This window comes from Prionailurus viverrinus, chromosome B2, assembly GCF_022837055.1.
Source record: "Prionailurus viverrinus isolate Anna chromosome B2, UM_Priviv_1.0, whole genome shotgun sequence".
Taxonomy (NCBI): Eukaryota; Metazoa; Chordata; class Mammalia; order Carnivora; family Felidae; genus Prionailurus; species Prionailurus viverrinus.
Window position 1 is genome coordinate 22,903,166 of NC_062565.1, and position 13,251 is coordinate 22,916,416.

General features: G+C 36.3%; 1 protein-coding gene across 16 annotated transcripts in view; it reads right to left on the reverse strand.

Moving 5' to 3' along the window:
* Positions 1-13,251, reverse strand: part of FARS2 (phenylalanyl-tRNA synthetase 2, mitochondrial) — a 537,420-nt gene that overhangs the window by 343,394 nt on the left and 180,775 nt on the right. For all 16 annotated transcript variants that reach the window (XM_047858223.1, XM_047858237.1, XM_047858233.1 and 13 more), the window contains one exon: positions 11,874-12,033. In XM_047858223.1, the coding sequence (XP_047714179.1) occupies positions 11,874-12,033 (160 nt within the window). The remainder of the gene's footprint in view (positions 1-11,873; positions 12,034-13,251) is intronic.

The window sequence follows — 13,251 nt, forward strand, 5'->3', positions numbered from 1 at the left end:
AATAAATAGCAATTCATCAACAAATGACACAGACTATAGAAGTAGCAGAAAAAAAATATTAATGTATGATAGTAGTATTCAATATATTCAATAAGTTCCAGGAAAGCCTGAAAATGTTAAGTAGAGACAAAGAAAATACAAAAGAAGGCACTCACTGAAACAAATGAATGGGGTGAATAAGAAAGGAACACTGGCTGGAATTCACAGCAGATTAGATATTGCAGAAAAAAATAATTGGTGTACTTGAAGATAAAGCAATGGAAAGTATCCAAAAGGAAACACAGAAGGAGAAAAAAAGGAACAAAATAGAAAAGTGAAAAGAACACCAATGAATTCTGAAAAAGTTTAAAGTGGCCAAATATAGATGTTATTGGAGTCCACAAAGGAAGAAAGTCATAGAGAAAATATGAAGAATAAAATTTACCAACATTTCTCAAAGTGGACGAAAAATATAAACCCATCAATCCCAGCTCAACCAACTCAGGCACAAAAAAATTTAAAGAAAACTACAGCTATGCAAATCATAACCACATTGCTTAAATCTAATGACAAAGAAAAAAATTTTGAAAAAAAATTTCAAAAACAAAGAGAAGACACATTATATATAGAAGAACAAAGGCAAAAGCAAAAATCATAGCAGATCTCTTACAAGAAACACACATAAGAGAGAGAAACAATATTTTTAAAGAACTAAAACAAAAAAACTGTCAATCTAGAATCCTTTACTCAATGACAATGTCTCAAAAACAAAGACAAGGTAGACACTTTTTCAAACAGACAAAAGCTGAAGGAATTCACTGCTAGCAGATCGAGACTATGAAATATATTAATGACAGTCCTTCAAGCTGAAGGAAAATGATACCAGATAGAAACTAGAGAAGGAGCAATGCACACTGTAACTAGTTGGGTTAATATAAGACTTTTTTTTTCTTTTTTTCTTTAAATATCCTTAAAAGCTAATCAACTGTTTAAACAAAAATAACCACAATGTATTTAGCAGTTGATAACACCGATATAAGTAAAATACATTAACAACAATAGCACAAAGTCCAGAAAGGGAGAAATGAAAGTCTACTGTTGCAAGGGTTTTATACTATACATGAGTAGTATAATATCACTTGAAGATAGACTATGCAAACTTAAAGGTATATATTATCAACCATAAAGTAATTGCTAGAATAACACAAAAAGTTATAGCTACTAAGTCAAACAAAACAGATAAAATGAAATAGTAAAAACTCTACAATTAATCCAAAGAAAGCAAAGCTGAAAAAAATAAAGAACCAAGAACAAATGTGACAAATAGAAAACAAATAGCAAAATGATCATTTAAACTCAACCACACAGATAATCACATTGATGCAAATAATCTCATTAAAACAACTTTGAGGGGTGCCTGAGTGATTCATTCAGTTAAGTGTCCAACTTCAGCTCAGGGCATGATCTTGCAGTTCATGAGTTCGAACCCCACAACAGGCTCTGTGCTGACAGCTCAAAGCCTGGGGACTGCTTCAGATTCTGCATCCCTCTCTCTCTGCCCCTCCTCTGCTTGCACTCTGTCTCTCAAAAATAAATAAATAACATTAAAAATTAAAGAAAAAACAACTTTGAACAAGAAGAACAAAGTTGGAAGGTTAAATTCAAGGCTTGTGATGAAGCTACTATAATGAAAAAAGTGTAACATTGAATCAAGACAGACAATCACAGATGAATGGAACAGAATATAGAATCCAGAAATAGATCCAAACATATACAGTCAATTGATTTTAGACAAAGGTAGGAAGGCATGGTTACTTCAACAAATGGTGCTGGATATCCATATGCAAAAAATATATAATCCATAGCTCATACCATATGTAAAATTTTTCAAAATAATGACAAGCCTAAAAATAAAACCAAAAAGTATAAAACTTCTAGAAGAAAACAGAGTAGAAAAATCTTTATGACCTTGGGTTAGTTAAGATTTCTCAGAAACTACTTGAAAAACATATTCCATAAAAGAAAAAAAAATAATTAAATTTCATTAAAATTAAGAACCTCTGCTCTTTGAGGGTCACTGTTAACAGAATGAAAAGACAAGCACAGAATGGGGGGGGGGCGGGTATCTTCAAATCACATATCTGATATAAGACTTGTCTGCAGAATACATAAAGAAGCTTTGAAAATCAATTTAAAAAATTTTAATGGGAAAAAGGTTTGGAAACTTCACCCAAGAATACATAAATGGATAACAAATAAACACATGATGCTCAGCACCAGTAGTCATTAAGAAAATGCAAATTAAAATCACAATCAGGTATGACTATATACCTATTAGAATGGCTAAAATTAAAATGACTGACCATACCTAGTATTGCCAAAGATGGGGAGCAACTTCTATCATATACTACTAACAGAAATAAAAAATGGTTCAACCACTTTGAAAAACAGTTTGGCAGTCTCTTCTAGAGTTAAATGTACACCTCCTATTCATCCATTCCATTCCTACATATTTACACAGGAGAAATAAAAATATATGCCCATACAAAGACCTAAACCTGGGTGGCTCAGTCAGTTAAACAGCCAACTATTAATTTCAGCATGGGTCATGATCTCACATCATGAGATTGAGCCCCGCACTGGGCTCTTTGCTAACAGCGTGGAGTCTGCTTGGGATTCTCTCTCTCCCTCTCTTTCTCTGCCCCTCTCCCACTCAAAATAAATAAATAAACATTTTAAAAAAGAAGAAGAACAAAGAGCTAAACACAAATATTTATAGCAGCTTTATTTGTAACAGCCAAAACCTAGAAACAACCCAAATGTCCATCCACCTAGATGGATAAACATATTGTGAGCTGTCTGTACAATATAACACAATTCAGCAGTAAAAAAGAATGAAGCCTTAATACATGCTGAAACATGGAAGTATTTCAAAATAATATGCTCAGTGAAAAAGGTCATGATCTCACAGCCTTTGATTTCGCACCCCACATTGGGCTCTGTGCTGACAGCTCAGAGCCTAGAGCCCGCTTTGGATTCTGTGTCTCCCTCTCTCTCTGCCCCTCCCCCATGCGTGCTCTCTCTCTCTCTCTCTCTCTCTCTCTCTCTCTCTCTCTCTCTCTCAAGAATAAATAAACATTAATTTTTTTTAATTTTTTAATTTGATTCAATTTTAGGAACAAAGTAGAACTAACCACTATAAACCTAATTACTATTCTCAATCGCTTTCACTTCAGTTATATTAACAGGGATTCATGGATAGAGAAAAATGTGAAAAGATATGAAAGATATGGGATCCTCATTACCATTACAAGTGACTTCACTCTTGACTAAGTCAACATACACGATACAGAGCCCTAGGATATTTTGGTTGGATGGGACAACATGTACATTGGGTTGACAAGCAGGTTATTTTGGGGGTATCAATACCTATGGAAGAAGAAGGTGGCAACAGGTTGGAACAGAAGAAGTCAATGAGCTGCAATCAGGCCCAACAAAGCCTTACATAGCTCTGGTGCTTAGCCCATCAAGACTGCCCTATAGTGGGATAGTGGGGTAGTGGGTCAAAATGCTGGGCCTTTTTATTTCTGCCACAACCAGTCTTTGGATGTGGGCAGCCCTGGGAAAGGCATCTTCTGGGGCAACGAGTCTGCCTATAAGCTGAGGCAGTCACCAAAGGAGCTGACAGCTGGAGGCCATCTGCACTCTCATCAGGAGGATCCTTGGAGGGGATCCTAAGACATGTATCTCAATGACCATCACAGGTCTTTTTTATCTTAAACAAAAGATAAGAGAAATTACTTGCCCACGGCAACATATATAGTCAACAGCAAAGGACACAATCTGTTTCTTCTTCAGACTAGTTCATCTAACTTGTGCTACAGTCCAATGGTTTCTAAAGGGAAAATCCAATGTTTAGCAAGACTGTACCAAAGAAGGCCTGTAAATCCTATGGAACAGAGGGTGAAACTAAAACGTTAGTTATCCTAAACCCCCACCTTAGCTGCTCTGAAAGAAATGATTGGCCAAATAGGATACAAAATATTGGAGAAACAATTTAGAAATGTTTAAAATGACACCAAATGCCACAAGCATGAAAATAATCTAAAGGGTTATTTTATTCCTTTCTAATTCTAAACTGGAAACCTCTCTTAGCCTTAGGATGCTGGCACAATTGAAATGTTAACAGAAAATAATAAACTGCTTTGGAGAGGCAGGGGGAAAAAAACCTGAACTGAAGCAGCTGTAATAACAACAAATTGCCACAAGGAAATAGTATGTTCTAAGTTTTAATTTTGCTTTTCAGGAACAAAGGAATATGATATTAATAACAACATCAAAAAAGGGGGAACGCAAGCTTAGACCATAAGCACAAACATAAAAAGTCACTAAATAATTCTGAGGGGCACCAAGGTAGTAAATACTCATTAACTAATTAAAGAAAGATGGAATTTGAAGTTTTTAAATGATCTTTGGTGTCTATAATGGAACTGAGTGTGATATGGCAAATAGGGCTCTACCCTGAGCTAGCAATAAGAGCCAGAGTAAGGCTCAGAAATATTCACAGTCTCAGAAATATTATCTTTTCACAAGAGCCTACCTCTAACATGGGCTTGGAAGTCAGGCTGATTAGGCTAAAACCCAGGCTCAAAACATTTCCAACTATGTGAACTTCATGGTACTGCATTTCTCTGTGTCTAGGTTCCCTTGTCTAAAAAGAACAGAGATTATAATCATAGATGTGGGTCAAAACAAAAAGATCCTTGTGCAGCATTTGACACTGTTAATTATTATCTCTATCACTGTCACTTATCATAATTAAAACTATTAGTAATCTAAATGACACCCAGGTTGTTTGTACCTGTATGGTTTACCAAGGTATTTTTCAGAAACTAGCAGACCTCCCCCCAAAAAATTAAATGACCCTCTGAAATGCCCAGTGTAATAACATGGCACTTCTGTTCAGAGTGCAGAAGAAACAGCCAAGAGTCTTGAGGGAGTAGTTAAGATTCAGTGTGAACACCAGGAGAGCACACAGCACCTGTTTTCTCTTATACATACCCCCTCGCCTTTGTAGTTCATAAAATGGGTCTGGATTTGGCTCACCTTCCCACCCTGCTTAACATCTACCCTGAGAAGAATCTTAGCAGATGTTATACTCATACAAACACACCTGGGGACAAGCTCACTCCCAGAGACGGCTCCCTTGGCAATACGCATGGCAAAGATACACCAGGGCTAGGTAAGATGCATCTTTAAGGATTTTCAGGGTATTTGGCTACTGGGTGAATGGGGTTAAAAATGATCTCATAGCTGGAAGGAAAGAAAAAATAAAAGGCTTTTATCAGATAGACTTTAGTGCACTGAACAACATATATTCTCAAAGCAGGTGGATTTTTTACTTCAATGCCATTCCACAATTCTGCGAACTCAGTCTTAAAACAAAAAGTAAATTTGAAGATTTATAAAACAGTACCTCTGATCTGTAATGAAATCTAAAACCTAAAAGTCAAGCCAATAGGTTTTTAAAAATAAAGAAAATGTTTGCCTGAAATAGAGAAGTCACAACTTCACTGCTGTTTCAAAAGTTAATATTCTTATTTTAATATTCAGAAAAGTCATACACTTCAGAAGTGGTTTTTTTATGAGTAAAATTGCTACCTGGAAACTTTTGCCTCAAAGCACAATTTTTTTTTTAATTTTTTTTCAACGTTTTTATTTATTTTTGGGACAGAGAGAGACAGAGCATGAACGGGGGAGGGCCAGAGAGAGAGGGAGACACAGAATCGGAAACAGGCTCCAGGCTCTGAGCCATCAGCCCAGAGCCTGACGCGGGGCTCGAACTCACGGACCGCGAGATCGTGACCTGGCTGAAGTCGGACGCTAAACCGACTGTGCCACCCAGGCGCCCCCGCCTCAAAGCACAATTTTGAGTGCCATTCAAATACAAATATTAAAAATAAAAACATAAAGGAAATCCGGCACTGGATGCAAAGTTCCAAGGTCCCTGGGAAGGTTTTATAATCTACAGAGGGTCTAGAACATTTTTTTCCTTTTATTGATTGTATAATATTTCCTCATAAAAATCCCTGTTTTTACTGCCTTGTTTTAATTTTTCTCCCTTTCCTTAGTCCTTCATTATTTTTCATATTTACACATTTATTTAACATTTTCTTCTTACAAGGCACCTTTCACATATGTTATTTTATTTTATTCTCATGGGAAACAAGTATTATTATGTTGGCTTTTAAGAATTAGAAGACTGGGGCCTAAAGCACTAAATGACCTGTTTAAGATTTTAAAGTGGATGAAAGAGAACTTAAGTTTAATTTTTCTGCACACTACCATTTCTCAGTGGACATGAGATTTCTCGGTTAACCATTTTTCTTCCTTTCTTGTGCATTTTTCATACCTTAGGGCCATAACCACTATCTGCTTACTCTCAATGACTAGAGTCAGCCCTGATGTCCTCCAACCAGGAAGCTCTCCTGGAGCACATGCTCAATCTCAGGGGAGGTCCCTCTCCTATGTGCTGTCATGACACTTTGCATTCAAGATTCATGGCTCCATGAAAGCAGAGATTATGTCTGACTTATTTAGAACTGTGATGCCTGAAATGTGCTGGAAATCCAAGAGTCCACCCTGCTCAGAAAAATAAAAACCCAGCCCCAAAGAGAGTTTAGATGAGCACACAGAAGAGTGTCTGCTTCGGGACTCAGCCTGTGCACCAGAAAGCTTCCTGGTCGGAGGCCACATGAGTAGACACTAGAGGATAAATTAGAATTATCCAGTTGAAGGGTGAAGGGGCTGGGAGGCCTAAACAAGGTGAGGGGGGAAGACGAGAATAAAAAGTAACAAAGTAGGAGAAACACAAATACTGGCATTTAAGAAAGGAGGCTACCTGCCTGTTTAGAACCACTCAGTTATCTAACCAGGAGGCAGTTTCTGAACCTCACCAACAGCAAATCCTTTGATGAGATAAATGTGTCACAAGGCACAAATAAAGAGGGTTCTAAAAACGATTCTTTCCATAGTTTGACAATGGGAAAAGTCAGATGATCATGAACCTTTTTGTAAAGCGACTAGAGAAGGATTATGATCTCCCTCAAATACTACAATCCCTTCTACCCTAACTTGCCTTGAAAATGGCCTAAACAACACAGTCCATCTCTCCTGCGTTCCAGTGTTAAATAGATAATATTACTGCTAAAAATGTCACAAGTCCTTTATTTTATCATGGAAGTAAAGAGAAGCTGGCCATAATAGGATTTTCCTAGAAACAATCTCACTCTGAAACTTGTTTCACTACTACATTATTTTATTTAAATACAAAATATTGCATAGCAAGCAACAGAAATAGAAAATAGCAAATATCCATGTACCTACCATTCAGTTTTATGAAATCAAAACATTTTGTCATATTTAACTTCGTATCTTTTTAATTTTAATGAAACATTATGAACACACTTGGAAGCCTGGTTTGTACCTCCTCCCTATAAGATTCTTCACCTCCTAGAAAAAGACATTAGCATGAAGTTGATGTTCTCTTTTTAAAAATACATATATATATGAAGAATATATAGGATTATTTAGTGGTTTCTTAAATATTACATGAACTAGGCACCCAGCAGTTGAGATATTCTCAACAAACCTTGCTAAAATAGGGCAGCAGAGGCTTAATGAATTATAACAAGAATCTCTATAAATATAATTTGAACTCGCACATAGGTAGGGAAATCTGGAGGTGCAAAAACATAGAGGTCAATTAAAAGTCGTAAGGGAGCACTCAAGTTCCAGCTGGGGGAATGGTAACTAAGACTCCCACATAAGGCGTGCACTTTGTACTACAATCTGTTTTTCTATGTCATTGCAAACACTTACAAATGTTAGACTTTTAGGTTTTACACATGAAAAATGACAATAAACAACTGGTGGCTTTCATTTGCTTTTCCTTGGTACTAATAAGGGTGAACATCTTTTCATGTGTTCATTTGTCATTCTAGCTACACCATTTGTCACCTTCACGAAATGTTCACCCATTTCTCCCTTAGGTTGACTTTTGCTTATTTATTTGGAGGACCTCCTTATATATGCTGAATGCTTACTTGACATGCCACTGTACTCTTATTATAATGTCTAAAATTAAAACGATTGACCACATCAACTATCACTGAAGACACAGAGCAACTGGAAGATTCATACACTATTGGAAGGAATATAAAATGGTACAACCACATCAGAGAATAGTTTAGTGGCTTCCTAGAAAGTTAGAAGACAACTACCACATGGTGTAGCCATTCCACTGCTTTTACCAAAGCAAAATAAAAGCATACATCCTTACAAAGACTTGTACATGAATATACAAAGCTTTTGCATAGAGCTTTACCTATAATGGCAAAACACTGGAAATGATCCAAATCTCAATCAATGGGTGGATGAATAAATAAACTATTGAATGGAATACTGCTACATAAAAAAAAAATGAACTATTAATATACACTCCACCATGGATGATCTTAAAATAATTATGGTAACTGAAATAAGCTAGGCCAAAAAGAGGGGGAAAAAAACAGGGTACACATCATAGCATTCCATTTATAAAAATCTAGAAGGTATAAATTAATCAATAGTGACAGAAAGTAGAAAAATGATTACCTAGGGTGAGGAAATGTAAGGAAGGGCAAGAAGGAGAGATTACCAAGGTACAGAAGGAAAATTTGGGAGTGATGAACATGTTCATTACCTCGACTGTGATGGTGGTTTCATGAGTATATATATACGTCAAAATTGATGAGAGTGTGTAAATATGTTTACTTTACTGTATGTCAACTTAGCCTGTATACTTTAAACATGTACAGTTTATTTTATATCAATTATAACTCAATAAAGCTGTTCCTTAAAATTTTGTAGGAATAGTAGGAGAATAACGCTAATATCATCCTCAGTGGGAAAAAACTGAGCCCCCTAAGGTCAGGAACAAGACAGGGATGTCCACTCTCGCCACTGTTATTCAACATAGTGTTGGAAGTCTTAGCCTCTGGAATCAGACAACACAAAGAAATAAAAGGCATCCAAACTGGCCAGGAGGAAGTCAAACTTTCACTCTTCACAGATGACATGATACTCTATATGGAAAACCCAAAAGATTCCACCAAAAAACTCCTAGAACTGATTCATGAATTCAGCAAAGTTGCAGGATAGAAAATCAATGCATAGAAATCCATTGCATTCTTATTCACCAAGAATGAAGCAACAGAAAGAGAAATCAAGGAATCGATCCCATTTACAGTTGCACAAAAAACCATAAAACACCTAGGAATAAACCTAACCAAAGAGGTGAAAAATCTATACACTGAAAACTATAGAAAGCTTATGAAAGAAATTGAAGAAGACACAAAAAAATGGAAAAAGATTCCATGCTCCTGGATAGAAAGAACAAATATTGTTAAAATGTCAATACTACCCAAAGCAATCTACATATTCAGTGCAATCCCCATCAAAGTTATACCAGCATTCTTCACAGAGCTAGAACAAATAATCCTAAAATTTGTATGGAATCAGAAAAGACCCCAAATAGCCAAAGAAATCTGGAAAAAGAAAACCAAAGCAGAAGGCATCACAATCCCAGACTTCAAGCTATACTACAAAGCTATAATCATCAAGACAGTATGGTACTGGCACAAGAACACTCAGATCAATGGAACAGAATAGAGAACCTAGAAATGGACCCACAAACATATGGCCAACTAATCTTTGACAAAGCAGGAAAGAATATCCAATGGAATAAAGATAGTCTCTTCAGCAAGTGGTGCTGGGAAAACTGGACAGCGACATGCAGAAGAATGAACCTGGACCACTTTCTTACACCATACACAAAAATAACCTCAAAATGGATGAAAGACCTCAATGTAAGACAGGAAGCCATCAAAATCCTCGAGGAGAAAGCAGGCAAAAACCTCTTTGATCTTGCCCGCAGCAACTTCTTACTCAACACGTTTCCAGAGGCAAGAGAAACAAAAGCAAAAATGAACTACTGGGACCTCATCAAAATAAAAAGCTTCCGCACAGCAAAGGAAACAATCAGCAAAACTAAAAGGCAACCAACAGAATGGGAGAAGATATTTGCAAATGACATATCAGATAAACGGTGAGTAGCCAAAATCTATAAAGAACTTATCAAACTAAACACCCAAAAATCAAATAATCCAGTGAAGAAATGGGCAAAAGACATGAATAGACACTTCTCCAAGGAAGACATCCGGATGGCCAACCGACACATGAAAAAATACTCAACGTCACTCATCATGAGGGAAATACAAATCAAAACCACAATGAGATACCACCTCACACCTGTCAGAATGACTAACATTAACAACTCAGGCAACAACAGATGTTAGCGAGGATGTGGAGAAAGAGGATCATTTTTGCATTGTTGGTGGCAATACAAGCTGGTGCAGCCACTCTGGAAAACAGTATGGAGGTTCCTCAAAAAACTAAAAATAGAACAACCCTACAACCCAGCAATTGCACTACTAGGCATTTATTCACAGGATACAGGTGTGCTGTTTAAAGGGACACATGCACCCCCATGGTTATAGCAGCACTATCAACAATAGCCAAAGTATGGAAAGAGTCCAAATGTCCATCAATGGATGAATGGATGGATAAAGAAAATGTGGTATATATACAATGGAGTATTACTCGGCAATCAAAAAGAATGAAATCTTGCCATTTGCAACTATGTGGATAAACCTGGAGGGTATTATGCTAAGTGAAATTAGTCAGCCAGAGAAAGACAAAAATCATATGATTTCACCCCTATGAGGCCTTTAAGAGACAAAACAGATGAACATAAGGGAAGGGAAACAAAAATAATATAAAAACAGGGAGGGGCACAAAACAGAAGAGACTCATAAATATGGAGAACAAACTGAGGGTTGCTGAAAGGGTTATGGGAGGGGGGATGGGCTAAATGGGTAAGGGGCATTAAGGAATGTACTCCTGAAATCATTGTTTCACTATATGCTAACTAATTTGGATGTAAATTTTAAAAAATAAAAAATAAAAATAAATTAAAAAAAAGAAAGTAGGAGAATAAAACAGAATCCTAACCATGCTAGGCTTCTGTCTTCTAAACATCTTTTCAAATACAGGTCAAAAATTTTTAAATTCCCCTAACCTTCTTTTTACATCTTTCTAAAAATAAGCAAAATAATATCTCAAGTAAGTTAGAAATAGTGAAAGGGACTGGGGGCATCACAGACAAAACGTTATCCTGGAGATATAATGGAGAACAAGGACTGAAGTGAGAATCCAGGTCTTAAAAAGACTGTTCTTCCTCCAGGAAATTCACTGTGAACCTGTTTGCTATTGATAGTAGTAATCTGTATGTCAACATACAAAATTTTCCACTGGGCCCACTCACATGGTTGAGAATCTTGCCCCATCATCCAAGTCTGACCTAATGATAGTATGCTAAAAGAATAACACTAATCAACCTATACACTTCCTCTGCACTGATCTTAATCCATTCTCATTCTTATCAAAGGTTGTAATCATTTTTCCTTCTCAAGCTAATTCCATTTTCATGTCCTCTGGCTCCACAAGTGAAATGAACCAGCAAATCTGTAAATTCTACTTCACTGAGGACCAGAACCACTAAGCCACAACTTAGACCAAAAAATCTAAACACAACTAGCCTTTTTTTTTTTTTTTTTTAAAGCAGACTCCATGTCCAACGTGGGTCTTAAACTTATGACCCTTAAATTAAGACTCACATGCTCTACAGATGAAGCTGGCCAGGCACCCCAATACAACTAGCCTTAATGATTTCAGAAAGATGGTAATTGTTAAATATTTAAGCTCCCAGAAGACAAAGGCAGATGAGTACCTACCATCTCCAAAAAGATGTGTCACAAGCCTGGTAAGCGTTTGCTTAAGGTCAAATTCAACGAGCTTTGTGGCCTCCATGGTATGTGTCTCCTGTTTATAGGCAGAACGAGAACTCTGTTCAAAGAGGTGCAGGCTTTCTCCATCCTTTATGCCAGTAAATAACTGCAAATCAAGAGGAATAAGATAAATAAAGTAAAATAAATAAATAAATAAATAAATAAACAAACAAACAAACAAACAAACAAACAGTATCCTGGTCAGTCTACATGAAAAAAACATAATATGAGAATAAAATCCATTAAGTCTTCTAGCCAATCAACATACTGGAATTAACATTCATTTGGTACCAACTCTGAACAAAGCACTATGCCACATGTTATGGAGAGTCTTTAGGGAATTAAAAAACACTGTTATGATCTTTTCTCATCTCTTCATTTCAGTTTGGCTTAATTTATAGTCATTTCCTCAAAACAGACATTATCCGCAGTGCTAATACAAATACCACTGAATCAGGTTTTCGGACTCTAAAATTATATCCCTACATCCTACAGTGTCCTTACAGTGTGACCTGAGACTAGGTAAGAAAGTATAATCCAAAAATTAAATTCTGTAATGCTCATGAAGTCAGGAAGTATGCCGGGCTTTGCTTAACCTTGTTATCACCAAAACCCAGGACATAATTTTGCCATTTACTATCCAGGTAAACACAAGCAAGTGTTATGGTAAAGAAATCTTGGGTAATGATTTATGAGGTAGAAATAATAATACTAAATTAAGATACTTTGTGATAATTAAAATAATACATGAAAAGCATAGAGTACCTGGCACATTGCGATGCCTAAAAAAAATGTGATTATCATCACAATCATCATTATTTTTTATTATAATTTATTGACAAATTGGTTTCCATACAACACCCAGTGCTCATCCCAACAAAAGCCCTCCTCAATGCCCATCACCCACTTTCCCCTCTCCCCCACTCCCTATCAACCCTCAGTTTGTTCTCAGGACCCAAGGAAAAAAATAAAGTTACAGAGAAGAAGGGAGGCAAACCATACGAGACAATCATCATTATTAATCACAGCTATTATTAGTCATAAGCTGCTTTACCACAAAATAAAGTGTCCCCATCTTTAACAAAATAGATCTTCACCTGTTAGGAGAGGACTAAAGATGGAGAACTGAGCAAATGAATCTATTATTCTTTCCACCTAATGTCCCATGAAATAATTTTTTTAATGTTTTAATTTAAAAAACTGAGTCAACTGCTGTTTCTAGTAACATTGGGGTGAATAATTAGAACCAAACCTCCTCATATTTCTACTAAAACATACAAAAATTCTTAAAAGTATAGAAGTAACACAATAGAGAGGAATTACT